The sequence below is a fragment of the Momordica charantia genome (assembly GCF_013281855.1).
Source record: "Momordica charantia cultivar OHB3-1 chromosome 3 unlocalized genomic scaffold, Mcharantia_2.0 BLBB01000003.1, whole genome shotgun sequence".
NCBI classification, from domain to species: domain Eukaryota; kingdom Viridiplantae; phylum Streptophyta; class Magnoliopsida; order Cucurbitales; family Cucurbitaceae; genus Momordica; species Momordica charantia.
The window spans coordinates 13,756,772-13,784,563 of record NW_028275161.1 but is presented as its reverse complement, the minus strand read 5'-3'; the positions used below and the strand labels follow the sequence as shown (position 1 = coordinate 13,784,563).

Sequence of the window (27,792 nt, the reverse complement as noted above, 5' to 3'; positions counted from 1 at the left end):
CAAATGTTATTTATGAATTTCATACCAAATAGATATTTTACCAGTCATCTTACACATGAAAATGCTTATTTCAACAAAATTTCAAACTAAAGTCCATAAGAGGGTGAAAACTGTAACATCTTTTAAAATTCAAGGCGAAATATTATAATATTTATCTAAATTTAAAGTACAATTTGGTGAATTTAATCAATAATCCAGCTAGTGCTAATTAATCTATACTCTATATATAAATGGGGCAAAATAAATAAATATATATATATATATATATATATATATATATATAGAGGAAAAAAAATCCTTCTCTCAATTTTCCCTCTAATTTAAATAATTTTCTTCGGATGACAATTTTGTCATTAAGCTCTCTCCCCAAATCCGTTCAAATTCCACTCATTCTTTCTCTCCCTCCCCACGTTTCTTTTTCTCCACATCCTCTCAAATTTCACCTCTCCCCACATCTCTCTCTCAAAAATCTCAAATTCCACACTCCCTCCCTCGTCTAACTCACTCATCTTAATTTTCAAATATTTGATCTCAATCTTTATAAATTATATTTTTCTCAAAGTAATTTTTTTCTCCCTAAAAAAACTTCATTTATCTCTCTTAATAATTTCATTATTTTTCTTTTGGGTCTCTCTTTTTTCCTCCGTCCATCCAAATTCTTTACTCAAATTATCATTTTATTTAGATTATTATTATTTTTAGTACAATATGTAGAAATTAAGATCGAACTCAAAACTTATTAATTAGAGATAGATATCAATTATAGCTGAATTGATCAAAACATAGATTAAACTTGTAGCTTACCTGTCAAAAATTGATTTTGCTATTTCTTTTGCTTTATTTTTTACTTAAAAGAAAATAAGATTATTTGACTAGAAAATGTCTGCCCGACTGGTTTTTTGATGTGATTTTCGCGGAAATATCGTGGGCGCAACCTCTACGGAAGGGGATGAGGTGGCAGAATCAGGACAAATTATTCTCTGCGCCGTCCTTAAATCTGGGCCGTCAAAAATGGGAAAAAGGGAAAAAAGAAAAAATGGAAAAAAGAAAAGGCACGAGTGGGAAAATTACACACGAGTACACCGTAGCGCAGCCCGGACATGTTCTCCGTCCAAAACCGGAATGGATAATCGGCGATAGGTCCGAACTTTGTAATTGGAGGGGATTGGTTCTGGTTGGGGTTTCGGTCAAAAAGAAACACTAGCGCTAGAGGACAGCGTCGAGTGGGAAGTCGGCGTGGGCTACCGGAGCCTCCTGTTCATCAATTTACCGCTTTCAATTCCTTCTTCCAGTTCGCCGAAATCCAATTTCCCTCCAGGTAATTAATTCCACGCCATCTGTTGAATTGGGGGCCTGTTCTGTTGATCAATTCTGCTTGATTTTGTTTGGGAATCTCATTTTTTCCCTTTTTGTTTTCTTATTTGTCGCTGTTTTGATGAGATCAATTGCAGTTTGAGGACCATGCGTCGGTGGTGTGTGTTGGGTTGGTGTTAAAATCTTATTTTTGCCACACCATCGTTAGGGATTTTGCGGTTTACTTGGCAGGGATGGACTTGGTTGCTAGTTGCAAGGTACTTGTTAATGTTTTTTAGTTCAATTTGTGTTGTTTCAATGCATGTTGTAGTCTTCGTGGTGGCTTGTTTTTGTGAATTTGGGGTTACTCATTTGCCTTTTCACTTGCTCCAGGATTTTGTTGATAGAAGGTTAATGTGGATTTTGACTTGCGAAATGCCGTGTGGTTTTGTTCATATGGGGGTTTGCTCCCCTAGTTTAGTTTCTCTCTGGAAATAATATACTTCAGCTTTGGTTCTTTCTTCTCTGTTTGCTTTGATTGATATCAGGTTATCACAAGTTTAACTTGAAGTTTGTCTGTTACATTTTTTGGAATCCACTCTCGATGTTAAATGCGATAGTCGAACACTGTTAAAATCCCCTTGAATTCGTTCAAGTAGCCAGCCTTTTGAGTGGTCATGTCTTTCAAGCTCCCTGGATCCAACTTTTATAGATTACTGTCGAACTAGTTCTTGACTATCAAATATAAATTTCAAACTATAAAATATTGTTCATTAGATGATATCCTTAAGTTTCGAACTAAGAAATAGCAGAAAGGTAGCCGAAATTTGTTTAAAAAGGAAAAAAACAAAATGTAGCAGAATTTTGACCAATAGAGTATTTACCAATGATTTTCTGTAGTTTGATTAAGTAGTTGTAGTACCATATCATCAAATTATTTAACTAATTTGTTTACATCATCGTGTCGGGTCGTTTTATGTTTCTATGCAGTGTAGGATTGCAAAATTGAGAAGAAAAGAAGTATAGTTTTCAACTTAAACAGAATACAGCTCATCCGGAATGACTGTTTGATCATGTATAGCATAAGTATCAAATATGTGTTACAACAAATCTCTAAAAGTGGATGAAGTCTTTCCATGCTGTCTCATTGTTTCTTTTTTTTTGAGAAGCGATCCTTAGATTGATTATCACATATTATTTAAGAAGAGGATGCTGGTATTCATACTTGTCTATCATGAAATTTGATTTTTTCTGTAGCATTGCCTCTGATATGTTTTATAAATGCATTTCTATTCAGGAAATGAATTAGAGTTCCTTCTGTTTGTCTTGTATGTTAACTATGATGTATTTTATGCTTTAATTAGTTTCTTGTTAGTGCAATATACTGTAACATTTAGTATTTCAGTCTAAGAAGATGAATTGTACTCTCTTGCTGTAATTAATAGATTGATTGTTCCTTCTATTTTTATGTAGTCTTAGTTGTCCAAAACTTTCATTCATTGTTTTAGTTTCCTGTTGGTTTATCTTCTTATTGAATTCAAAACTTTATTATTCGTCATTTTAGAAACTCCATGGAATTGATGTTAATAATTGATTGGGATTCTAGTCGTCAAGTCATAAATGGTGGTTAGACAGAGTATATCTGTTTCTTGCCTCGCTGCTGATTTTAGTAGATGATTCTGACTTTTATGGAGAAATTTCAATGCTACTGATATGACTTTTGCTTGTGATTTTGGATTTTCACTTATAGGATAAGTTGGCTTATTTTCGAATAAAAGAGCTCAAGGATATTCTCACTCAACTAGGTCTTTCAAAGCAAGGAAAGAAGCAGGTGAATCGTCTGAATGTTGACTTTTATTTTCTAATTATTGTTTTCTGATAAGAAACTCTCTTGTTGAGAGAAATGATAGTACAAAAAGGAAAAGTCAAAGAGGGCCAAGACCAATACAAGGGGCCAAAAGACAAAAAGCAAGCTGTTACAAGAAAGGGCCCTAATTGTTGTTTTCAGCATCATTCTTGAACTTGTTTGATTCAAATCCTGCAGTGGTGTATTTAGATAATAGTACTTTCATTTAAGAACTTCTGATGATGGTTTTCTTTTTGTCTTTTATACTCCTTGTTCTGTGTGCTACATGAACATATTTCATTTTTGCTGGAGTCTAGGGGCCACTTAACAAAAAAAATAATAGTATATAATGTTATGTGAGGTGCATGATAGGAAAATGCAAATGAAATTTTTAGATATTATGGAATGAGCCTAGGAAGAACTTTTTTCAGACTATCATTAGGCATACCAACCAGATAGTGAGCTCGTTTAGGTTGCCACTTGGAATCAGAAAGGAGAAGCCTTTTGGCAAGTAGGGGCTGTGTATTCTTAGAGGGCTTTTGTATTATGGGATCAAGGGGTCCTTTAGCGAATCTCTGTTATTCCCGACCTCGGAGGCTGGATTAAAATTTCATAATCTTCCTTTGAACTGGTGGAATTTGGAGGTTGTGCAATCCATATGGGGATTCATGTGAGGGTTTCGTTCGTTGTGCCATAAACTCTTGAATTGAACTGAGTGTATGGAAGCTATTATGAAAGTCCAAAAAAACTATTTTGGGTTCGTGGCAGCAAAAATTAACTTGTTCATCTTGGATTCCCTTTATTTTGCAGTCCAAGTCATGTTCTTTGATGAATTTATACTCCTAATGAACAGCAAAGCTGAAATTCACGAATGCTTCATCAAGAAAGGTGTAATTATGTACTTTGAGGACAATGAATCCCTTTTGCCTGAAAAGTAATCAAGGATGTAGTTGTAGGCCATAGACCAGTTGTTCAACTTTCTATGCTACAGTGTGGGAGGGAAGATAGAAAAGTGGACGATGAGAAATCACCAAATCTATAATCTAAAATATAAGCATTATCTACCAAGCACAAAGTTTCATGAAGATAATTTCATTCTAATATTATTCAAAAAACATTTTTACGATTATTTATCTATATTTTAAATATAACATCATTCTTCTTTCATTGGTTTATCATAGTGTTGCATCTTTTTCATACTTCAAAAATAGATTTGTTATGAACACTCTACTTTCTGTATATCTAATCTCTCCTTTATTTCTTTTATTAAAAGAACTGAAAGTTGTTGGACCTTTATTCTGTTGGTTGGTGCTGTTCTTGTGGTGTTATTGTTGCTTTGTGGGAGAAGCATCTTTTTTGAGTTTGGTGGTGTTCCTTGAGGAGTTTTCTTTGTTGTTGAAGATTACTTTGGAGGACAATTCTTCCACGGGTTTTGGATGTTAGTGGCTCAATTTCTACTTTTGGGAGAAGGGAGTTGTGGCAAGAGCTGTATGACTTATTTGGCATTTGTAACAGTTATCATTGTATTGGTGGGGACTTAAACGTACTTAGATGGGCTTATGAGAAGCCTATTTGTATCGTCGATGTTTTCTTATCCAATGGCTAGGGGGTTTTTATACGAGAAGTGGTGTCCAAGAGGTGCTTAAAAGTTCTTTTTGTTAAATTTTCACTATTAAGCAGCTTTAGATGTGGTTGATTGAAGTCCTTGGGATTGAATTTTTAGTTGATTTCTATTCTAAGCTCAAAGGTTTTATGGTCTGTTTTGATCTTTAATGGTCTTATGGTGGGTGGTTTTAGATACTTTTGAATCGTTGGCTATTAGTTGGGTTTTTTCTTTGTAAGTTGTAGTAACTGTCGTTGTAATTTTTCATTTTATCAATGAAAAATTGTGTTTTTTTTAAATTATTTTTTTTGAACAAGAAAAAAAACTTCTCATTGATAATATGAAAAGGAAGAAAATGTTGAAGGAAGCTAGTACAAAAATTATGAAAAACTTTTACAATCTTGTCCTAGAGCTCTCTCAATGATATTACCCTGTCAAATGGAGGTCTGATATGCTCAACTCAATTGGTCTAGACATTATTTACATTCCTAAAGATCAGATGTTCGAGTCCCCCAACCCCCTATTGAACTAAAATAATGGAGGTCCAATACGAGAGAGCAACCTGTTTCTATTTTCATTGATGGTTTTCTTATATCCAATGCTTGGTTCACCAAATATGCTCGTACTGGGACATCAGGAAGGAAAGAAATACTTTGGGTCACCTCACATTTTTTCTTGGCCACTGCCATTCAAAAATGAAAATTTCTTGCTTGATAATTATGGTCTTCACACTTTCATTAAGAATTGGGGGAAGGTTTGTGAGGTTTAGGTTTACAAGCCAATGGGAAACTGAAATTCCTTTTGTAACTCCTTGGCTTTAGGAAGAATTTGATATCCCTCCTCTCTTTTGCACACTGACTTTTCTTACTGGAAATATTTCTTGCCAAAGAGGAAAGGCTAGAAAAGTTCAATCAAAATTTGATTCAATGCTTATCAAGTTGAGTTGCGAATTGATATCTATTCTTTCTTATTCCTTCTTATGAATTACAAGTTGCAATATAAGATGTGTTTTTACCTGATTTTCTGAGTTATTTCTGTAGGACCTTGTTGAGCGGATACTAGCGATTCTTTCTGATGAACAAGGTAAGATTTTGAATGTTAAATGTTAATAATATTCTTCTTCATAACCTTATTTAGGCTGTACAATTGATAACTATAAGGTTCCCTTTATCCATGATGAAATTTTAATACATTGGACATTTGGACTTATGTTTCATAATTCTTTTGTTGGAATCTGCTAAAGCTCTTAAATATATGCGATGCTCTTTTGTTGATTGCTTCATATTGAATTTCTTGGTTGAGGGACTCGGTCTAAGGGAAGACCCAGTTGGTTGGTAAGGTTTGGTATATAAGTGTCTAGCTCCCGATGTTGATTCTTTTGGTCAACTTAAACAAAAAATTCTTTGGTGTCTTCTGGTATTTGGCACTGAGGTTGTTGGTTGGTTTAATAACCCCATCATTTTACGTCCTTAAACATAAGTTTTAATTATCTTATAGCCTCGATAAGACTTGTCTGTTTTGTGTAATGGATATCTGTTGCAATTCTTTGTTTCAGTTTCAAAAATGTGGGCAAAGAAAAGTGCTGTTGGAAAGGATCAGGTGGCTAAACTAGTTGATGACACGTATAGGTTTGTCTTCTGGTGTTATATTTTTTTTCAAGGAGTTGGTTCTTGTTGACAAATTTTCCTCTTTTCATTCAATAATGATTCACACATCTCTATTTATTAAGTATATCATATATTGTAGTGTTTCTTGTAATCATTTCAATGAGTGCTCTCTCTTTTTCTCATTCTTTTATACCTCATGCTTATTGTCATCTTTTCTTTGTTTTTATCTTCTTACGTGGATTATTTTCTTATGCAGAAAGATGCAGGTTTCTGGGGCCACGGATTTAGCTTCTAAGGGTCAAGGTGCCTCAGATAGTAGTAACGTTCAGGTTAAAGGGGAAACAGATGATTCTTTGCAATTAGATACAAAGGTTCGGTGTCTTTGTGGAAATGCTTTACAAACAGAATCAATGATTAAGGTATAACTAGAACTATTCCTTTTATACATTTTTCTTCCTTTCATGGTTCCATCTGCCTTGAAGCATCGGTTCCCTTTGTTTACCAGCCCTTTTATTTTTGGCAGTGTGAGGATCCACGATGTCATGTGTGGCAGCACATTAGCTGTGTTGTCATTCCTGAGAAACCCACGGAAGCCAATCCACCATTACCTGACCCCTTCTTTTGTGAGATCTGTCGACTCACTCGTGCTGACCCGTATGTATCTACCTTTGTTTTCCATTTAGTCTATAGGCTTCTTATTTATGGAATTAGGGGGTGCTAATGCAAGTTTGAATGTGTTTTATAATCAGTCGCAATAATTATTTTCTCATTTATTTTGTCCTTCCCATGTGGACGTTTTTATGGGTCTGTGCACTTGAGGGCAGTGAAGTATAGTATTTGCTTGAAAGCATCGTCGCTCATGGTCTGGTTCATTTGGGCTTATTTGGTGCCTCCCTAGTCCCTACTTAGAGAAAAAAAAGTATTACTAGCTTGTGTTTTACAAACAAACTGGCTGTACTGAAAGCAGATTAATGTATTGATAAAATATTAAAATACTGTCACTGATGAAGGACCGAGTATACATAAACAGCCTAATTAAGATTTAATCAGTTTACAGTAACCTTTATATTAACTGAAAGCAATTATAAAAAAAGTTGAAGAAGTCTAGAGCAAATGCCAAGTAGGACCTGTGGCTTAATTGTGCACGCAGGAAATTTTGTTGACATATCTTATTCTACCGACTATGTCTAAGAAAGAGGTTCACAACCCCTTGCAGCTTTTGTTGATATATTATATTATTCACTTTTATATATCAAGTTAGTGGCTGAAAAGAGATAATAGCTTTTACACATCCACCTTAAGTATCGTCCCTTTTTTTGGAATGATACGAAAAATATGTATTTGCTCACAACACAAAATCTTTCTTTTGATGAATTTGATAATCTTTTGAATTATCTTAATTAACAAATAAATTTCAAGTTCTTTGGATGGGTATTCTTTTGATTTTAGTTTGATGCACGTCAACTTGAATTAAGATTTTGTTGCCCAGATTGATTCATTCAATTTTCTATGAGCAATTAATTAACTAATGTTGTTTTGTTTACTCCTTTAAAGGTGTATTTTCTAACATTTTTTTAATACAGTTTTTGGGTTTCAGTTGCACATCCTCTGTTACCCGTAAAGCTGATGACTACCTCCACAAACATTCCAACAGATGGGTGAGTTCAAATTTATTGACTTCCGATTCAATATTTTCTGTATCATCCACAAAAACCCTGTATGAATACAATTTTTAGCTTTAAAAGTGTAAATGATAATGAATTTCTGTTGGTGCTTCTTAGTGTTGACTTAGTAATTATTCAATATCTGATATTTGGAGCTCTTTCTTTTAACTTCACTTAGCCATGGTTTGAGGCTATCCTCTCCATTTTTGTATATTTTTGAAAAGAAAGTATGGACGATTATATTCACATTTTAAGAGTTAGAAGCCATTTAAACGGATGGATGAAGAATCAATTCTGAAAATGATTATCTCTATTACTGAAACGAGCAATTTCTGATCTGCACGTGAACTAGGTGCTTTCTCTTTTTTGTTTAATCCATCTGATCCCTGATGGAAGCAGTTTTCTTGGCAATAAATCGGATACCTGGTTTATCTATAAGATTTTTGTAGTACATGTGAGACCTCCCATTGTAAATACCTATGTAAGGAGGGGTAGAGAGGGAAATTCACCCCCAAATAACAGTTAGGAAAGGGGCTGTACGGGTAGGTTGGTTATAAGATAGAGGTTTAGCTTGTTTTGGATATATTTTGTCATTCTGTAAGTCTTTGACTTAGGAAGGAGAGCTCCAGCCCTCTCGAACGGCTGGGAAACTCTGGATTGCCTCAGGGCTGTAAGTTTGTTTTGTGTTGAATGTTTTTGAATATCATATTGTAAGGAGATACCTTACATAACCATTCTTGTTTTATGATTTAGGCGAACTGAAAAGTGAGTTTACTATCTCTTTTAGCTTTGAGAGGATACGTATGATTTATCCTTCTATATTTCTTCTACTTTAAATTGTTAATAGAATGTTTCCTTTTTGGGAAAATGAAATACTTGACTTGTAAGTTCTCTTTGGTCATATATTTGCATGGCCAGGTAACCTTAACTTACAAGACAGTGGTAGTTTTAGGCAGTTCTTGAAATACTAGCAGGGAGGGGATCTATTTGTCTATGATGCTTCTTTTGACTGCTTATTCCAAACACTTCCATATTTGCATGGCCTGTAATTGTTTTTTTTGGTTGTCGGCTCCTTTGTGTTAGGGTTTTCTCCTCTCTTTTTTACTTTCATTTATGTTAATGAAATCTGGCTTTTGATCCTCCAAAAAGGAAGTTCCCCCTTCCTATCTGTATTCCTTCCAATTTGTACAAGTTTCTTCCGACCCCTTTAGTTTTGGACTGTATATATTATTGACAGTATTAAGGTAGAGAGAACTGGTGATGACGTCGCTCTCTTGGAATTAAGGTAGAGAGAACTACCTTTAGGAGTATTACAAGAAAGCATACCAACTAAAACTAATTGCTAAAATATAGAGAAAGAGCACACAAAGAAGCTGCTTCTGATCTCCGGAGATATACTCTTGACTGCTGATATTAGTAAATATTGTCTAAACTATTGTTTGTTTAGGATCGCTTTCAGTTCTTAGAGGTATGACCCACCCATGTATGTGGTACACCGGCATTTATATATGAGTTTTAATATTGCAGTCTTCCTCACATTCCATATCATATACAAAATGATTTTCTGTATTTTTCATGATGGGCCTTCTTGCACAAATTTGTAGTACGAATCCAATGCAGAGTGTGGAGAGAACATTTCAACTCACAAGAGCAGATAAGGACTTGCTTTCTAAACAGGAATACGATGTTCAGGTTGGTGCATCGTATGGTGATTCTGTCCCTGTAAACTCATAGATGTCTTGAACTAAGGATGTCTTTGTTATGCTAGGCCTGGTGTATGCTTTTGAATGATAAGGTTCCATTCAGGATGCAATGGCCTCAGTATGCAGATTTACAAATTAATGGTATGTTATTAATTCATCCCTTTATGAAAGCTTGGTTTCTTATAAAAAAAAATTGCCCCTATATGTATCATATGATAATTACCAGTTTCGAGACCATATTTATCTATCATATTTGTAAGTTGGTAACTAAGTCAGTCTGAATTTAATTCTTGATAAAGTCATTGTTGCAGTATGCATGTATGATTGAGGATTCCTACTATGCAGTAGGACAGTTTATTAGTCCTGAGGAACAAATTTTTATGGCTTCACAGGTTTGGCTGTTCGTGCAATTAACAGGCCAGGCTCTCAACTTTTGGGGGCTAATGGTCGTGATGATGGCCCAATTGTAAGCTGTCATGCTAAATTGTATTTTTTCGTGTACTCTTGTGGAACAATTTTATTCTCTAACACCACCTATCTTTCTGACTTTTGTCATGTCAGATCACACCATTCACGAAAGATGGAATGAATAAGATAGCATTAACTGGATGTGATTCCCGTACCTTTTGTTTAGGGGTTCGAATTGTGAAACGGCGCACTGTTCAACAGGTAACCTTTTCTGGGTATCATAGCTGTTAAATGTCTGCCAAGGTTTTGGATTCTTAGGATGTCACTTTGGAGCACCTTTTATATTTTTAAGCCATATTTGTAATAAGAAGCAGTACACTTTTCTAGTGGAAATGACTTGGGGGTGGATGGTGTTGAAGGCTATGCATGTGGGGATGTGGTCACTAAGCCTGAACCTGGTGGCGGTTTAGGCATTTGAGACCATATTTATAAGAATGTCGCTCTAGGAAAGTGGTGCTAGAGATTATCTTGAGGGATAAGCTTTTTGGGCATTATATTCAAGGAGTGTTGTCAAGCATTAAGAGGTTGATTTTATGGAAATGTCAATAGCAGTGTTGGGGAAACTTGTAAAAATATCTGAACTATGAAATGTACAGTTGCTCAAGCAGGCTATAATCCATTGATTTTGATATTTATATCCATAAATATTAGTAGATATATGTATAGTTATATAATTACAAGTCATTTATTATTGAAGTATAATGTGTGTTATAGAAAGAGGGGAGGAAGGGGAGGGATAAAAATTGGTATAAATTTATGAAGTTTACATATATACATGATAAATAGGATCAATATCAATATTTTTTAGGTCAAATCTAAATAAGTATTCTTTTTACTTTTCTTTAAAAAAGAGAGAATATGGAGTAAAATTACAATGTTATTATTGTTTGTCTTTATAATCAAATAAAAAATTTGATAATAAATTTGTGAAAAAGAGAAAATTAAAATAAATACTAGAGATAGGAGGGAAAAATTTTAAAGTACCGTCCAATAAATTATAACAGAGGAAAATGTTATGCGTGTAAATTGTGAGAGGTAGATTGAAATTGGGTGCATGAAAGACAGAGAGGGAGATGGCTGGAAATATAAGTGCAGCAAGAAGGTTGGAGGCTTTTCCCACATTATAAAAATGTTGGACTTGTACTTGTTTAATCTTAAAAAAAAGTGGGACATGTTGCAAAGTGCACAAATTTGTATTATTTTACATTTCTATTTTTTACGTCTATCACAAGTATTTCCTCCATCTTTTGTTTTCTCAGAAACGTAACAAGTTGGTTGTTGTTGGTGGTTTACCTGTGTTTTTTCTTCTCCAGATTCTAAGCATGATTCCTAAGGAGTCAGATGGTGAATGTTTTCAAGATGCTCTTGCTCGTGTTTGCCGTTGCATTGGTGGTGGGAACACTGCAGATAATGCTGATGATAGTGACAGTGATTTGGAGGTTGTTGCAGACTTTTTTGGGGTTAATCTACGTTGCCCTGTAAGTCTCATGCCATGTACTGAAATTTATTAGTCTCCTATAATGCATTATGCTTCTCATTTGAGATATTTGTGAGAAAAGGGGGAGGAGAAGTGTTTCACGATCCTCTCTGGATTATGCTTGTTGTTGATTCTTTTTCCTCTTTTGAAACGGGAAACACTTTTCATTGATAAGAACCGAAGGGGGTGGAAAGCCAAACCCAAAAAGAAGATTACAAAAAACTCTTCTAGTGTGCATTAAGAGAAGTTAGACTATCATTATTAGGAGGAGCAATAGTATAAATCTGCACCAAGTAAGAACAACAAAGTTCTTTTTTATTTTTGGTAAGAATCAAAGAGAGAATATTCAGGGAAGCAAAGTCCGAAAAAGAGATCAGTCTAAAGGTAGAGGGTAGAGAAAACTCTTCCCTAGGAACTATACAATCACGGCTTTCCAATCCTGTAAAATCAAAAGAAGACCATAGTTACAAAAAAAAAAACCAGAAGATTATCCCAAGGAAAAAAGTTTTTTTTCCTAATTGTTAAATTATTCTTTTCTTCCAAGCCATGTATTCCAGAAGAAAGCTCAAATACATTGAACCACAATCCTTTTTCTCCTTGAAATGATGACCCTAAGAGAAACCAACCATTAGAAGGCTGCTGATTTCAACTGGGAGAGTGGTGTGCCAGATAATTTAACAATGATCTACTGGTTAAAACCTGTAGAGTTTATTAACCATGACCACTTATCATTTCTTTTTCTATTTCTTTTTTTTTTAATTTTAATTTTTATTCATAAGAAACAATTCATAAGAAAAAAAAGGATGGATGTAGAAAAGGAGACGATCTATCCCCAATAAGCCAAAGGATTACAAAAGGGACTTCTAATTGGCTTAAATTTGTGTCAAGCTAAAATTTGTACTCATATTTCATAATGAAATAGTTTCTTTTCCCAAAAAAAAAAAAAATTTGTGTCAGGCTAAAATTACAAAAATCTTTGTGATGCAAGCACCAGGTAGAAGAGTGCATACTTGCTAAGTCCCCAAAAATCTCCCAAGAATCTTATCATTCCTATTGATAAAGAAGTTGGAGGACATGCTTTTGAAGGAAAGTCGCTCGAGTTTTTTAGTTTGCTAAAATTTCTTGAAAATTGAAATTCCATATGAGAGGAGAGGTTCCAAGCTTTTTTAATGGTACATCCTTTTTCGCCCAGAAGAGAACATAACATTGGGAAAACATGAAGAGGGGCATTTCCCATCAAATATCATTCCAAAAGCTTGTGTATCCACCATTTTCAACTGCAAATTCAACTCTGTTAGTGTTAGCATCTTTAAGCTTAATAATGGAATGCCAAGAGCTTTTTGGAGTGATGAGCAGAGGGCCCTAACCATGAATTTCCTCCATTTGGAAATATGGAAGATCTGAAGAAAGTTGATATATCTGAGGCTACCTTCCTCATAGCTTTGATATTCGACATATTAGATAATACTGAAGTTGCAAGGTCTAAGTTGTGTGCTCAGTGTGAGCTTAAGAAGTCCCTTCGTCCTCATTATTTGAGTTAGTTGATAATTTCACAACAAGAGGATGTTACAGTGACTAACTTTGATCAGATGGTGTCACCGGTTAAATTGTGGTGTCAAACTGAAGTGAGTATAAATGCTTAGATAGTGTACTTATCAGCTTGTAATTTGTTGTATTCTAATGGGCTTTCTACTGGAAAAAAGTTTATTGGGTTTTATTTCTTTCGATAGGATTTTAGTGGGTTTTGTTGATGAAAATGCAATCATTTTTTTTTTTGATAAGAAACAGAGAAAACGGTGTAATGAGAAAGGGAGAAAACTCCCGCAAAGAGACAACCTAGAGGTAGAGGGTAGAGAAAACCCTCCCCAAGCGCTATACAATCAAAGCTTTCCAATTTTGTATAATCAAATGAAGACTAATTACAAAAAAACTTCCCGCAGGATGTAACCCACCACGAAGCAACATGCTTTATATTCACACAAAAAGAATCCACCAATGTCGAAGTGTCTTCAAAAAGAAGTGTCCTCAAAGACGATTATTCCTTTCTTTCCAAAAAATGCAATCATGCATATCCACTTTCACAGAAATATTTTGTTAGGAATATTGTGGCAAGAATTAGCTTCAATACTGTGTAATCAAGGAAAGATGGTAAAGCTAGTGTTCAAACTCAATTTTCAGCAAGAAAGTTATTGCATCTTTTGGAGAATTGCACACTCTTGTGTTGCAGAAATTATTTATTGATATTAACCTGTATTATTTCTTTGTGTGCTTCTATGCTCTAGATGAGTGGTTCAAGGATGAAGATTGCTGGACGGTTTAAACCTTGTGCTCACATGGGCTGCTTTGATCTTGAAGTGTTTGTAGAATTGAATCAACGTTCAAGGAAGGCAAGTTGCTATATTAACTTCTTATGCAAATCTTGTTCTCATATTTGACTGTTTGTATTTTTACTGCAGTGGCAGTGCCCTATCTGTCTGAAGAACTATGCGCTGGAGAATGTTATTGTAGATCCTTATTTCAACCATATTGCATCTATGGTACTTCCTTATGCATTCTTCATCTACCTTTTATCTGAAATTGATTTAATCATTTCATATTATGGTTTTACAGATGCGACATTGTGGAGAAGATGTTACAGAAATTGATGTTAAGCCTGACGGGTCCTGGCGTGTGAGGTCAAAAACTGAAAGTGAGCGCAGGGATCTTGGTGATCTTTGCCTGTGGCACTCTCCTGATGGCACTTTGTGTATTCCTAATGAGGAAGTTAAACCAAAGATGGAAGAAGCATTGAAGCAGATAAAGCAGGAAGGTGGATCAGATCGTGGCCTGAAACTTGGCATCAGGAAGAATAGTAATGGGTTTTGGGAAGTCAGCAGACCTGAAGATATCAATACTTTCACTTCTGGTAGTAGACTACCGGAGAATTATGGGAGCCATGACCAGAAGATTATCCCAATGAGCAGCAGTGCCACTGGCAGCAGAGATGGTGAAGATCCAAGTGTAAACCAGGATGGCTGTGTAAACTTTGATTTCTCTACCAATAATATTGAGATGGATTCTCTGTCCTTGCATGTTGACTCAGCGTATGCATTTACAGAACTAAATCCTATTGCTCCAGTAGGTGAAGTCATTGTTCTAAGTGATTCAGATGAAGAAAATGACATAGTAGAGGTCGGAACTGTATATCAGAGCAACCATACAGATGCAGGTGAGGTTCCTTTCTCCATGCCACCTCCTGGAATCACAGATGCATATCCTGAAGATCCAACTCTATTATCTACTGAAAATTCATGCTTGGGCCTTTTTAATGCCCATGATGATGAATTTGGAATGCCAGTTTGGCAATTACCTCCTGGAACCCAAGGAGGTGCAGGGTTCCAATTGTTTGGCACCAATGCAGATGTATCAGATGCTCTAGTTGACTTGCAGCATAATTCCATGAATTGTTCCACCATGAATGGCTATGCAGTGAACCCAGAGGCAGCTATGAGTCCCACTTCTCTCGTTCCAGGTTCTTCAATTGGTCGTACTGATGGTGACGGGAATGACAGCTTGGTTGATAATCCCTTGGCTTTTCCTGATGATCCATCTCTGCAAATATTTCTTCCTACAAGGCCTTCAGATGCACCTATGCAGTCTGATTTCAGAGATGAGGCTGATGTATCAAATGGGGTCCATACTGAAGATTGGATCTCTCTCAGGCTAGGGGGTGATGCAGGTGGTAGCAATGGGGAGTCCACAACCTCCAAGGGATTAAATTCAAGACAGCATATTTCATCAACAGGAGGCGAAATCAGTTCATTGGCTGATACAGGTTAGTTATTTTCTGTTTTCCCTCTCCTGTTGTGTTGTGAGGATTCGTTAAATTCAATGATGGTTGGCAGATCTGAGGAAGATGCATTGCTTTGAATGAATCTTTTCTAGACATGGAAATGTTTTAGCCGCAAAGTGTTCTATTTTCCATCTTGTTCCTAACTAATGCTTTGTAGTTTCACTATGTCCGTGAAAAGTTTTTTCTTTCCTTCTTTTTGCACCTTTTCCCAGTCTATAATCATTTTCTTTTGGATATTCTGTCAATTTTAATAGAGTTGATAATTTATTTATCATTCTTTGTAGTAATTAGAGATTAGAGATAGAGATCTAATAATAAGAATTTTACATCTTGAAAGATGGTAAAGCTGCAAGAGTGAGAAACTAACTAATCACATAGGCATAAGCATACCCAATGGCTACAATTATTTTATGCATTTCTTTAACCGGCCATTTTTCATGATGTCCCATATACGTCAATTATTTGCCCTATAAAACGGACAATGCCCTAATGATTTCTGAAATTATACTCTGTAGAGTACCTTTTCGCAACCCCCATTAGCTTCTGTGGAGGCTTTCCTCCCATTTCTTACATTTCATTACATCAATGAAATCATGGTTCTAAAAAAAAAACTCAGTTCCAGCTTCTCTCGTTTATGCATCTGCCTTTATTCAGAACTGCTATTTTATTATTTATTTTGAGGCTAACCATATCCTCGAATCAGCTTCTCTGCTTCTTGGAATGAATGATGTCAGACCTGAGAAAGTAAGTAGGCAAAGATCAGATAGTCCTTTCTCCTTCCCTCGCCAGAAAAGATCTGTCAGACCGCGGCTCTTCCTTTCTATAGACTCTGAGTCAGAGTAGGCTTCGGACCTTAGGTGACCAAGAATTATTGCTGCTCTCATTAGAATTTTTCTGGGGATTGACAAGACCGTACATATTCATTTTGGTCCATCTCGTCTTCGAAGTGCATGTTCTATATTTTGTGGGTGACACTCATTGTGCTCGTAAGCAAGGCATCATTGCGGAACAAAGCTAGCGAAGGGAATCTGGCCAGTCGTTTTGGAAATAGGTAAGGGATCTCTGTTCACTCTTATTATGAATGAGCCTGAGGCTGACCCCATAGTCCTAATGTGATTTGTGATGGACAGGTTGGTCGGATGACTTATGTGCCAGTGCGGGTAGAACTGTACAGAGAGATGTGGTCACTTGAATTGGGTAGCCGTCCGTCATGTAATACAACAAAATTTTCCTCTACCATGAGAGCAAATAGCTGTAAATATCTTTGATTGAGATTTAGTTTATTTATAGAAATTAATTTTACACCACAAAGAAAGTTTCATGTTTAATTGGCCTAACCTTTCCAGATGTGTTTTGGTAAATTAATCAGTGGTTGCAACATTTTCAGTACCCACAACTTCAAATACATTCATCATGGCCTATATAACTCATTTAGGGATTTCACTGTATAGCTAGTTTTTAGACTTGTTTCCTTGAAAAAGTTGAGTCCATTTTTACCATTTTCACCCCACGTTATGAGTCAATATGATTATATTGAAAAGCTAGATGATTAATAACCACATTTACAGTATGGTAGTACTTGTAAATATTTATTGTTGGTAGCAGACACTGTAAATGATTCGACTCAATCGACCGCACACTGTGGTAGGAAGTTTTGGCATGGGCTCTTTTAATAACTTAACTAAAAGAATATGAAAACAAGATAATTGATACCAAGTTCCTACAAAACTGCATGAAATAGTAGACAACTTTGGGTACAGTCTAAGTAAAGCTTACTATTGGAAATTTGTCACCCAGCAGCTTGGGGAGGGTGGAGCTTTTTCCTTCTGTCTCAATGAATGTTAAGCCAATCCCAACAATGGCATCAAGTGAAAAAGTCGCATGCACGGGCTTTGCATCTCTATGAAGTCGGTCTGAGGAGCTGTCGAAACTCGAAAGACAACCTCAACATAACCAATGTGATCATCATCATTGCAAGTCATGCATAAAACTAAACACAGCTGGTACGAAGCAGCTCATAACTGCATTTTTACCCAAATGAACAGATCATCATCATGATCAATGAATATTGTGTTTGGATTTTGGAAGGTCATGCGGTTGTATCCAACTGGACGTTTATTCATTGGAAGCCGCTGATTTGGGACGCCTGAAACTTTCACAGCCAGGGCAATTGTGCAAGCTCTCGTGAATATAAATATCACAATCAAGACAGAAGTGTTGTTTGCACTTTGGGCAAGAAACACGAATGCCTTGGCTGTTACCTGTGCCTAAAACGAAAAAGAAAGAGAACGTGCATTTGAATGAGTATGCAATGCAATATATATATATATACATACATATGTTTTGAGTTCAACATGTCGACCTTTTGATCGCTGATATATGCTTTAACCAATTGAGTTATACTCAAGTTGACAATAAGTATTGAGAATGCAAGGTGAAAGTTGGATGCATCAGCAAACTACATATGAAGGAAGAAATCATGCATTTTTTTACCGTTGCCAAAACTTCAAATAAAATTTATACTTGCATCTCGCAGGCATAAGTTCCAGATGCTTCTATGCCTTAAACATTATCACATATGAAAAGTAATAAACACAGAAAAAAGATCATTTGCAAAGCTAACAACTTAACTCCCCGTGCCTGTTTACACAGATTGCAGTACTGGTGCTGAGCTTAATTACTACAAATGTTGCAAGTGAATGACAAAGGAAACTAAACTAGGAGTTTGTCTCTTGAGCTGTAATTGAGAAGAGAGCCTTTAGCAATAAGCTGAAATCAGGAAGATTGCCCATTGAAGGATGTCCAAAACAAGAATAGTTAACTAGGAAATTTCTCATACATAACGTTCCTTGGTTTAGGAATCAAAGATCACAGGGCATTACTTTTACTTTGCTCAAGCTTTATGGAGTTGCTTTGCTTTGGCTTTTGAAATCTTGTGGGTGCATAATAGGAATTGTTGTTTTACGACAGAGGAGGTTCTCCATTTTCCTCCTTTTTGTGATAACGGGAGAGTATTTGGCAGACTTGTTATTTTGTCATCTTGTGGGGTTTATGACTTGAGAAGAATGGTAGAATTTTTAAAGGGGTGGAGAAGTCTGGGGAAGAGGTGTGGGAAGTTGTTAGATTTAATAAATGTTAATAGGCCTCAATTACTAAACCTTTTTGTAATCAATTTTCTAGGTTTTATTACTTGGGATTCAAGTCCGTTTGAAGTTTGTACTCCTGGGCTGGTTTTTTGTATGCCTTATTGTTTCTTTCATATTTCTCACTGAAAGCTTTGTTTCCCATTAAAAAAAAAAAAGAGTCAAATCAAGTAAATTAAGGATAGCATCTAATTAAAAAATATTCAATCTAATAGATGGAAAGCATATATTAAAAAATAGAAGGTCTTCTTGAAAACTGTCTCTATGTCACCAGCAATTGGTTATGCATTTACTCAACATTTCATAAAAATTTCTACTTAATTCAGATGACACAAAATGTTCTCTCCTTCAACTGAGCAGTAATCTAATTTCCACTTCACTGAATATTACGACATCTATGACACAAGATGTTCTCCTTCTCAACATGCATATTATATCATTGGAAGACAATAATTGCCATAAAAATAAAATTTCAATTGAAAGCTTACAAATATCATGTTTATTTGATTTCTTACCAGAGTTCATCAGGCTTTCTTGGCAGCCAAAGCAAACTTTTGGTAGTCGATGTCGTGGATCGTTAAGTACTTTGTCAGAGACCTCATCAAATGGTATAATTGGAAAGAGATGATGATATGACCGAGCCAAATGGGGCGAGGAGATCAGTGTCAATCCACAAATTCGACACTCAGTCGGCAGCTCACAAACTCGTGCTTTGCATCGAGGACAAGTGTAGCCCCCTCCAACTTTAGCTTCCTTGTGACAGGAACAAATTGCAATGGAACTCTCTGCAGCTCTTTGTGGAAAGCCCATCTTGATCAAATTAGGCATTGCAGAGTCTGCTATTGCTGGGGGTGGCGGAGCATGCTCCAATAGCAACTCTTTGAAGTGGGACTGTACACAAAAGGCAAGCATGTCACTAAGATTTGGGAAAGCAAACTTCCAAATATAAAAGCTACAAATGGAATCTTGCTATAGTAATTTCACTTTGTTTTGAACTTCTGTTTCATAACTGTGTTTACCAATAAGCTTCCTAAGCTAAGGTTGGTTCTATTAGCTGGTCAACTGCTAAAAAACTAGCCATTTCTATTTATCACTGGGAAATCCACACATTCGATTCAACTCACCTCATCCAGTGCGATAGAGTATGAACCACCAGTTTCCTGGCAGAGATGTCTGCATATAAAAATTTCCGCAGTAAGACCAATTACTGAACACCTTATTTTAGATGTTTTGCATTTCTGAATAGTCTCCATTATATCCCCAGGATCACAGGAATTAAGAGCAGAATATAAGATTAAGACTTCTCTGTGACCATATGATGGAATTTGATTCAGATAGCCGCAAACAAGATCCAGACCATTCTGCAGGGATGCTTCACCAGAGCATTCCAATTTGCCCATTAAAGCTTTAACATGGGACTCAGGACTGCCACCAAGATCCGTGAGGCAATGAGCAACTCCATCTTTTATTGTCACCAAACCAATCTGACTGAGTGGATTCTGGTCAAAGAATTCCCTCACAAATGCCTCTACATGTTTCGCCACCACTGCCATTCGACTTGGTCGAAAATCCATTTCTGCTGCTGCCTGCACATGGTGGGATAAACAGAATAAGAGAAACAGAAAAGGAAAACCTTCATTCCATTAACATCCATTAGAATCTCACTCTCTCCACAGTCCCTATATCCTCTAAAGCCTTAACATAACTCAGGGTAGCATATACATATATAAATATATATATATATAATTTTTTTTTTGGGATAAGAAACGCTTTCATTGAACACAAGAACCAAACAAAACAGGGACGGGACGAGAAGGCCCCTTCCCAAAAACCCAAAACTAAAAGAGAATAGCTCTTCAACCTTGCATAATCAAGGAGAGGCTATAATTACAAAAGAATTTCCTGTTTCTACGGCACCACCACCACCGAGAAGCCGAGCCACTATTACAAAAAGAATCAAAAGACTTAGTTTTATCTTTCACTCACTGCATAGTAGACAGATTGAATGCACTGAACATCCTCAATGGAACAACTGTGGAGATACTTCACCATACCTTTTGAAACATACTGCAAACTAATTTACTAATCAAGTTTGATGATATGCCATGAAAAGTATTTCAGCAGAGATACAATGAGATTACAACAAACCCCTTTTGTTAAGAACATGAGTAGAAGCCAAGGAACGGAACTTAATGAATCAAATAGAATACCCTGGAGAAGTCAATGACGATATAGAGATAGCGGATAAGACCCTTCTGAATTCGAGCAGTGGTAGCAATGGAAGAGAGGGAGCGGAGACGCCTTCGATACTGGGCATGGTAAATGGCCTTATTATCGATGGGGCGGAGGAGGCCAGACTCGTCCTCTTGCAGGGCTTCCCACGACCTATCATCCGCATAAGTCCTCTCCCACGCAGCGAGTCCGCCATTGCCGTCGTCGTCATCGTCTTCTTCATCGGCTTCCCCATTCAATCGACTACCTTCGCCATTGTTCATGTTTTTTTCCGGCGGATGAGGGGCTTTCCCAGAATCTATGCTCGAGGGTTTTGAAAGTAGATCAAATTGATCGACCCCAGTTGAGGGAGTAACAGTTTTCAGTTGGGTTTATTTGGTTTGGCTTGGATTGGGATTTGGGATTTGAGAGTAAAGAGAAGAGAAGTGAGATCGGTGGTAGTTGGTTCGCCGCCGCTGCCGGCTGCCGACTGCAGATGGAGGGCTTAGGAAAAAAATTGGTCTTGATTCGGCGTTGATTGTTGTAATGTAATAATGCAAGAACACTTTTGACTTGAGTGATTTCAAATAGTGTGTTTTAGTATCAAATTTTTTCTACCAAAATGATCGGATTTTAGGGAAATTGGGATTTTTGACCCCTTCCAATAATCACTTTTGACTTTTAACTCCATTTTGATTTTTACCTATTTATGACCCCTCCACCTCAGATTTCTAACCCCTCCCCTTATTTTGCTTTGTAAAATTACCAAGTTACCCTCAATTTAAAAAAAGAAATCAAACCCAGCCCTCCCCTCCTTTCCCTCCCTGTCTCGGTCCTTCCCCTCCCTCATTCACTATCTCGTTGTCCATCCCAGTCTTCATCCCGATCTCTCCCTCACAACCAGAAAGTTCATCTCCGTCGTTTCTTCTTCGTCTCCCTCACTTCGTCTCTATCAGAGCTTTCCCCCTTCCCTAATTGAGGTATTTTTTCTTTCGAACTCGCGATCTTATTGTGAATGATTTTCTACCTTTTTTTTTCTTCGTTCTTTGCGTGGGTGTGAATGATTTCAACCTTCGGCTCTATCTGAAGTAGCCAAGGTTATTATGAAGTTTGATTTATTGTTGCTTCCATTGTTTTGTTTTAATTTTTGACTTTCAGGGTTCCATCTCGGCTTTAAGCCCGATGGATTTAGGACCGGGATGAAACCCAGAAAGTCCATTCCAGAATTCCTTCTGGATTCCATCTCGGGCCTCATCCCGATTCGAAATAGACCCGGGATGAAGACCGAAATGGTATGGTCTGGAATCCATCTTGGGACTCATCCCGGTTCAAAATGGACGGGGACGAGGCCCGAGATAGAATCCAGAAAGAAGGTATCTTGTACTTCGACTTTCTGGATTCCATCCCAGGCTTCAACCCGGTCCGTTTCTAAGCAATATTGTTTTGTTTTGTTACAGGAGACATGGATATGACACTTAAGATCAACCAAGATGACTGGTTCCCGGCCGCGCTGTCAAATCTCGCTCACGTAGGGAAAACCTCTTATCGTCTTAAGGCTAGGTTAACTCCTTCTCAGTTAGACATGTTTAGTCAAACATGTTTTGGTCCGATTTTAGGGATGAACGTTGTATTTAACGGTCCATTGCTCCATCACCTGTTGCTTAGAGAGGTGTAGGAACCTAGAGACGACCTCATTAGCTTTAACTTATTCGGGAATATGGTCTCTTTTGGGAAGCGGGAGTTCGACCTAATAACCGGTCTTAGACACACCATGAATAGGGTAGACGAGGATGTTCATAACCGAAGACTTAGAATTCTGTATTTTCAAGACAAGGCGAGTGTGAAGTGTTCGGAGTTGGAGAAAATTTTTTTAGAACACACATTCGAAAATGACGAGGACGCTGTGAAGATTGCTATAGTGTACTACATAGAGCTTGCCATGATGGGCAAGGAAAGGAAGCAGAAAATGGACACGAGCCTCCTTGGGATTGTGGATCGGTGGGAAGTTTTCTGTAATTATGACGGAGTTCAATGATTTTTGAAAGGACTCTCTGGAGCTTGAAGAACGTTCTGAAAGACAAGGTCGAGGCGTACAAACAGAAGGTCGCTATGGACTCGAGCCATGTTGAGACGTATAGCTTGTATGGGTTTCCATACGCTTTTCAGGTTAGTGAAATTTAAATGTAATTTATTATATATTTATGTACCTGTGAAATACCGTAGAGTCTAACTTGACGTGACTGCAGGTTTGGGCATACGATACAATATCAACCTTGTCGACTCGAGTAGCATTGAGGCTGAATGATGATGCTATTCCTCATCTACTTACAACATGTTCTTATTGTTTTTAGTATTTAATATTAAAATTGACCTAACTATTTGTGTTATACAATCGAAGGTTGTAGTTCGTTTGGAGGCGACTGATGTCGAACGACAGCACATGGCTCGCGTTATGCATCCACCAGTGGCCCCTGTCGGACCTCCTGCACCCACAGAACTTGCTACAGAACCACTGGCTACTACTTCCACCGCTCAGAAGTCTCCCGTTACTGGTGATGTTGGGGATCCAGTTGAGCTCGATGATGTAGCAAAGGATGCTTCCCCAGTGGTTGATCATGTAACAGAAGATATTATTGGGACCGATGGAGGACAAGATCAATTGTTGCCACAGAAAGGGACGGAGAAGAAGAAGAAGAAGTCGAAGCATAAGTGGAGTCAGGAGCTGCGGAGGCTCGGCGACAAAGTGACGGCCATTGAGACAACTCTGACGGGCATGACGACTGACATAAAGGACATAAAGAAGTTTATGAAGAGGCTAACAAAGGTAAGGGTTATTGTATTGTATTATCTGAATTTCTTGTTCACATCCGTATATTTATAATTTTTATTACGTAGGTTATGTCGAAGGGCCAGAATAAATATGATAGAAGGGGCGGTGTGCCGGATGTCAGAACCCCAGTCCAAATGGTTGAAGTAGTCCAAGTCATCGACTTGGTTGTACAAGTCGATGTCAACCTTCGACTTGCTCTTGCTCTTTCCCATCATCACAAGCTCCGTGTACAAAATTAATGTCACTTTAACGGCGTCCTCGTCGTCCTCGAAATCAGTCTGCTTGTAAACCTCCACAAAATCTTCGAGCAGCATGGAGGCTTCATTGTTGAAGTACTTCCTCTGCAACCTATTCTTTCCAATCTTTTTCTGAACCACCTTACCGGGCAGCCGCCACAATCCCGTTATAAGCATGAATTGATCCTTCGAGAATGTCAACACGTTGCCACCAATTAAGAAACTCATGCTGTCGTCACTGCTCCCAGCAACCTCCCTTGACAGAAAGTGATGAATTACACCACTGCAGAACATCATCTCCAAGTCGACAAATCGACCAAATATTGTTCTTCTACGGAACATATCTAGTTGGTCTGCTGTGAGTTTATCCTTGATAAGCCTGTTGACATTGCTCAAGTGAGACATGCTGGTAGCTTGAGCCGGAAAGCGGTCATTCTCCTTAATCCTCAACTGATGGTCCATTGTGCACCTGCAACAAATTGAACAAGATATATGATGACTAAGTAAGCAGATAGAGAAACGGAAACACGCAAGTAGTTCAAAAATTTAATAATTGAACATGATACATAATCACGGATTAAAAAGACAGGGAAAGGGAAACACGCAACTAGTTCAAATAAAAAATGTAAAACACTGTAATTTTTCTCGATCTCGATGTTTCTCGAGCTCGATGATTCTCGATCTCGATGTTTCACGATCTTGATGTTTCTCGATCTATTTCACAACCTATAATTGCAAATCAATGGAGCTTCTCTCGTACTCGATATTTCTCGCTCTCGATCTTTCTAGCTCTCGATATTTCCAACTCTCGATATTTATAGCTCTCGATATCCCTGGCTCTCGATATTTCTAGCGCTCGATTTCGCTCTTCCTAGCACACTCACGGTAATTGTCAATCAATGGAGATTATCTCGTTCTAGATATGTCTCGCTCTCGATCTTTCTAGCTCTCGATTTTTCTAGCTCTCGACCTTTCATGTTCACTGTATTTCTCGATCTCATTTTTGGCTATTTGGCTAGTCTCAATCGATTCATTTCCCTGGCGCCGATTACGTATTATTTTCCTCTTCTTCGAAAGCCCTAGATGTGCAGTGTAAAAAATCCACAAAAATCGCAAAAGAGACAGAAGAACAACGTCGGGGTTGTACAGAACTTACGAATAATATCTAAAATTGTGGTAATTAAAACGAAAATCTTAAGCTATTCGAGAGATAAATGCACTAACCCAAAGTTAACGATGAAATCTCCTTCGTTGTAATCTGCAACCAAAATCACTTCGTCTCCTCGCTTAAAGACGACAAGGTCAGAGTTACATTAGCGAGTCGCAATCGAAATACGAAGGAGAAAGAACAAGAGATTTAGAGAAATGTAATTTCAATCGCAGGTGAAGACAGTCAAAATTGAGTCGAGCGAAGAATGCTACAGTGTGAGTGCGCTAAAGATGGAACGGACTATTCGTATTACCCAAGTTACGGAGATTTGAGCCAAGTTAAAGAGGGGCATTGGAGGTCATTTGGCAAAGTAGGTGATGTCAGCAAATGATTAGAAAGTTTTGGTTTGAGAATGACGATTAAAAAACTTAAAAGGCCCTTGCAGGAGGCAAAGTCAATTTTCCCAAAATACAATGTATTAGTCCTTCTAATAAATTTTTGTTTGAGATACATAAATGTATACATATTACAACGTAAATAGCAATAATATTGCTACACAGTATTTAGTGGTTCGCGACAAGTTTTACGATTGTGTCCCGACGTACCACATCGACTACACTTGCGCGGTGGACGGACCTCGCCTGTGGAAGGAATCCTCACCGTCTGTCGCCGTCCAACCCTAACGACCTTCTTCGGTGGTTGAACATCGATATTCACAAACCCCGGAGAACTCTTCCATGTTGAGGATGGACCCACTGGAAATATTGGTTCTGCATACGCCAACATCCAGCTGTTGACCGTGTACACCTCATCGCATAGTGTGTACGGATTTATGCTACGAGAACAGGCTGCAGCAATAGCATGGGAGCACGAGACTTTAAAATAATCGAACTCCCGACAAGTACACGTCTGCGATTGCAAGTCAACGTCCCCATTGAGGTTCCCATCGCGTACCTCAAAATTAAACTGGTCGATGTTCATAACAATGTGTCTCCGTGCATTATCCGAAGCTTCGGCAATCATTTCCTCTGCGTAGTCAGACAACGTACTCTGACGTGAAGAAGCAAGCGTCCGACGTTCGTATAACCACTTTTGCAACACACCTCTGATATGATCAAGTAATGCGGTGACTGGTAACTTACGTGCATGCCTGAAAAGGGCATTAACAGACTCTGCAATATTGGTGGTCATTTGTGAGTATCTTAGTTTCGTCTGAAAGCAGCGAGCCCATCGTTCCTTTCCTATAGCTTCCAGATATTCCCTCACTCCTGGGTGTGCGCACAGTTGGACCCAGTTCTCATTGAAATATGACTCACGAAATGCCTTCGCAGCCTTAAAAAATAATTCCTCCAACGCGGGCGTTTTAAATTTGGCCAGCAAGTTCATCTTTAGATGATGTATACAAAAGCAATGAAATGCAGTAGAAAATACCTCATCAATCGCTTTACAGATGGCGGCATGTCTATCAGAAATGAAGACCAAATTCTGAACGGTGTCGACAACACTCTTCAATTGAGCCATAAACCATACCCATGATGCGACACTCTCACTCCCGACTATTGCAAAAGCAACTGGGTATATTTGGTTATTCGCATCAACAACAGAAGCAGTTAGTAATACACCTCCGTACTTCCCTTTAAGCTGTGCCCCGTCAATAACAAAAACTGGTCGAATGCAACACATAAAACCTCTAATTGATTGACCCATGGCCATGAAGACATATTTGAAGTACTTGCTATCATCCAACTCCAATTCAAATATAGTACCTGGGTTCATGATTTTCACGGCTTCCCCATAAGCGGGTAGTAGCCCGTACGATGAAGCTGGATCCCCTCTGATAAGTCGGAGTGCTTCTTCGCTCGAACGCCAGGCCTTGTCGTAACTCATATTTACACCGTACTCCTCACGAATATGTTGGATGATGTCTTTCGGCCTGTACGTGCGAGAAACATCAGTAAACTTTGATTGTACTAGATGACCGACCACCAAACTCTTCGCCTGACGATGATCCTGTTTCATAAGGGCATCATTGCAATTAGAATGGACTGCGATATATTTCTTTATCTTAAACAGGTTGCAATCTCTAATCTTAGTGGCTCTAAGTCGCCACGTGCAAGTAGGATCGACGCATCGCAGCAAGTATAGTTCCGGCGTAGACTTCTTCACTCGAAACTGAAAGTTCTTCCGCAATGCAAGTAAATGCATTTTCATGACTAGTTCCTTCTTCGAGTCGTATACATCACCCTCCTTAACATCATTGGTCTCGCCCGATTGGACCATGGCTTGCAATCTATCAGCTTCCGACTGACCGATGAGTCTATTGCTTGCTGTTTCATTGACGACATCTACAGGATATTCAGCCATTGTATTATGAATTGTTACCTCTTCATGCTCATGTTGCACATCAAGTCGATCACTGGTGTGCTCATTTCCATATTCCCTTTCGTCGTCTCCTTCTTCCGTGTCGGTCATTAGACGATATGATTCATCACTATCTTCATCCACATTTTCACTTCCATTCCACAAGCCAGGCACATCCCAATCATATGCCCTATCATCACCCAAATTACAAGGAACAACATTTGACCCTAACGGTGCGAGAGATGCTATATCATGACCAATATGACCAAAGTAGGGGGTGGTGGGCGGGAAGAAGAGGGGTTCGACGACGAGGACGGAACTGACGGACTTGAAAATGAAGGTCTCGGAAATAAGGGTTTTGCAAATGG

General features: G+C 37.8%; 4 protein-coding genes across 8 annotated transcripts in view; 1 reads left to right on the top strand and 3 right to left on the bottom strand.

Annotated features, from left to right (window-relative positions):
* Nucleotides 1-1,083: 1,083 nt before the first annotated feature.
* SIZ1 (DNA-binding protein with MIZ/SP-RING zinc finger, PHD-finger and SAP domain-containing protein) lies at nt 1,084-16,898 on the top strand. 5 transcript variants are annotated; one of them, XM_088121576.1, is made up of 18 exons: nt 1,084-1,318; nt 1,452-1,571; nt 3,044-3,124; nt 5,783-5,825; nt 6,298-6,370; nt 6,606-6,768; nt 6,873-7,003; nt 7,933-8,007; nt 9,618-9,705; nt 9,782-9,857; nt 10,109-10,182; nt 10,278-10,385; nt 11,498-11,662; nt 13,944-14,048; nt 14,118-14,198; nt 14,272-15,475; nt 16,228-16,544; nt 16,624-16,898. In XM_088121576.1, the coding sequence occupies exons 2-17, from the start codon at nt 1,548-1,550 to the stop codon at nt 16,239-16,241; spliced, it is 2,505 nt and encodes an 834-aa protein (XP_087977702.1). In that variant the 5' UTR covers nt 1,084-1,318; nt 1,452-1,547; the 3' UTR covers nt 16,242-16,544; nt 16,624-16,898. The 5 variants fall into 5 exon arrangements, with proteins under 5 accessions (XP_087977702.1, XP_022157929.1, XP_087977703.1 ...); XM_022302237.2 differs by having other exon boundaries at nt 1,088-1,318; nt 16,197-16,544; XM_088121577.1 differs by lacking the exon at nt 1,084-1,318 and adding an exon at nt 1,687-1,703 and having other exon boundaries at nt 1,446-1,571; nt 16,197-16,544.
* A 237-nt stretch (nt 16,899-17,135) lies between these two features.
* Nucleotides 17,136-21,131, bottom strand: GTF2H2 (general transcription factor II H2). The gene is made up of 4 exons (XM_022302238.2): nt 20,847-21,131; nt 19,761-20,222; nt 19,152-19,527; nt 17,136-17,760 (listed from the first exon to the last, which is right to left on the bottom strand). Exons 1-4 carry the CDS (start codon nt 21,129-21,131, stop codon nt 17,609-17,611), a joined length of 1,275 nt encoding a protein of 424 aa, XP_022157930.1. The 3' UTR covers nt 17,136-17,608.
* LOC148212429 (uncharacterized) overlaps nt 21,045-27,792 on the bottom strand; it is a 7,139-nt gene continuing 391 nt past the window's right edge. The window contains exon 2 of the mRNA XM_088121583.1: nt 21,045-24,382. Within this exon, the coding sequence (XP_087977709.1) occupies nt 23,692-24,382 (691 nt within the window). The 3' untranslated portion in view covers nt 21,045-23,691. The remainder of the gene's footprint in view (nt 24,383-27,792) is intronic.
* On the bottom strand, nt 24,422-27,768 carry LOC148212430 (uncharacterized). Its single transcript, XM_088121582.1, has one exon. The coding sequence runs from the start codon at nt 27,533-27,535 to the stop codon at nt 25,616-25,618; it is 1,920 nt and encodes a 639-aa protein (XP_087977708.1). The 5' UTR covers nt 27,536-27,768; the 3' UTR covers nt 24,422-25,615.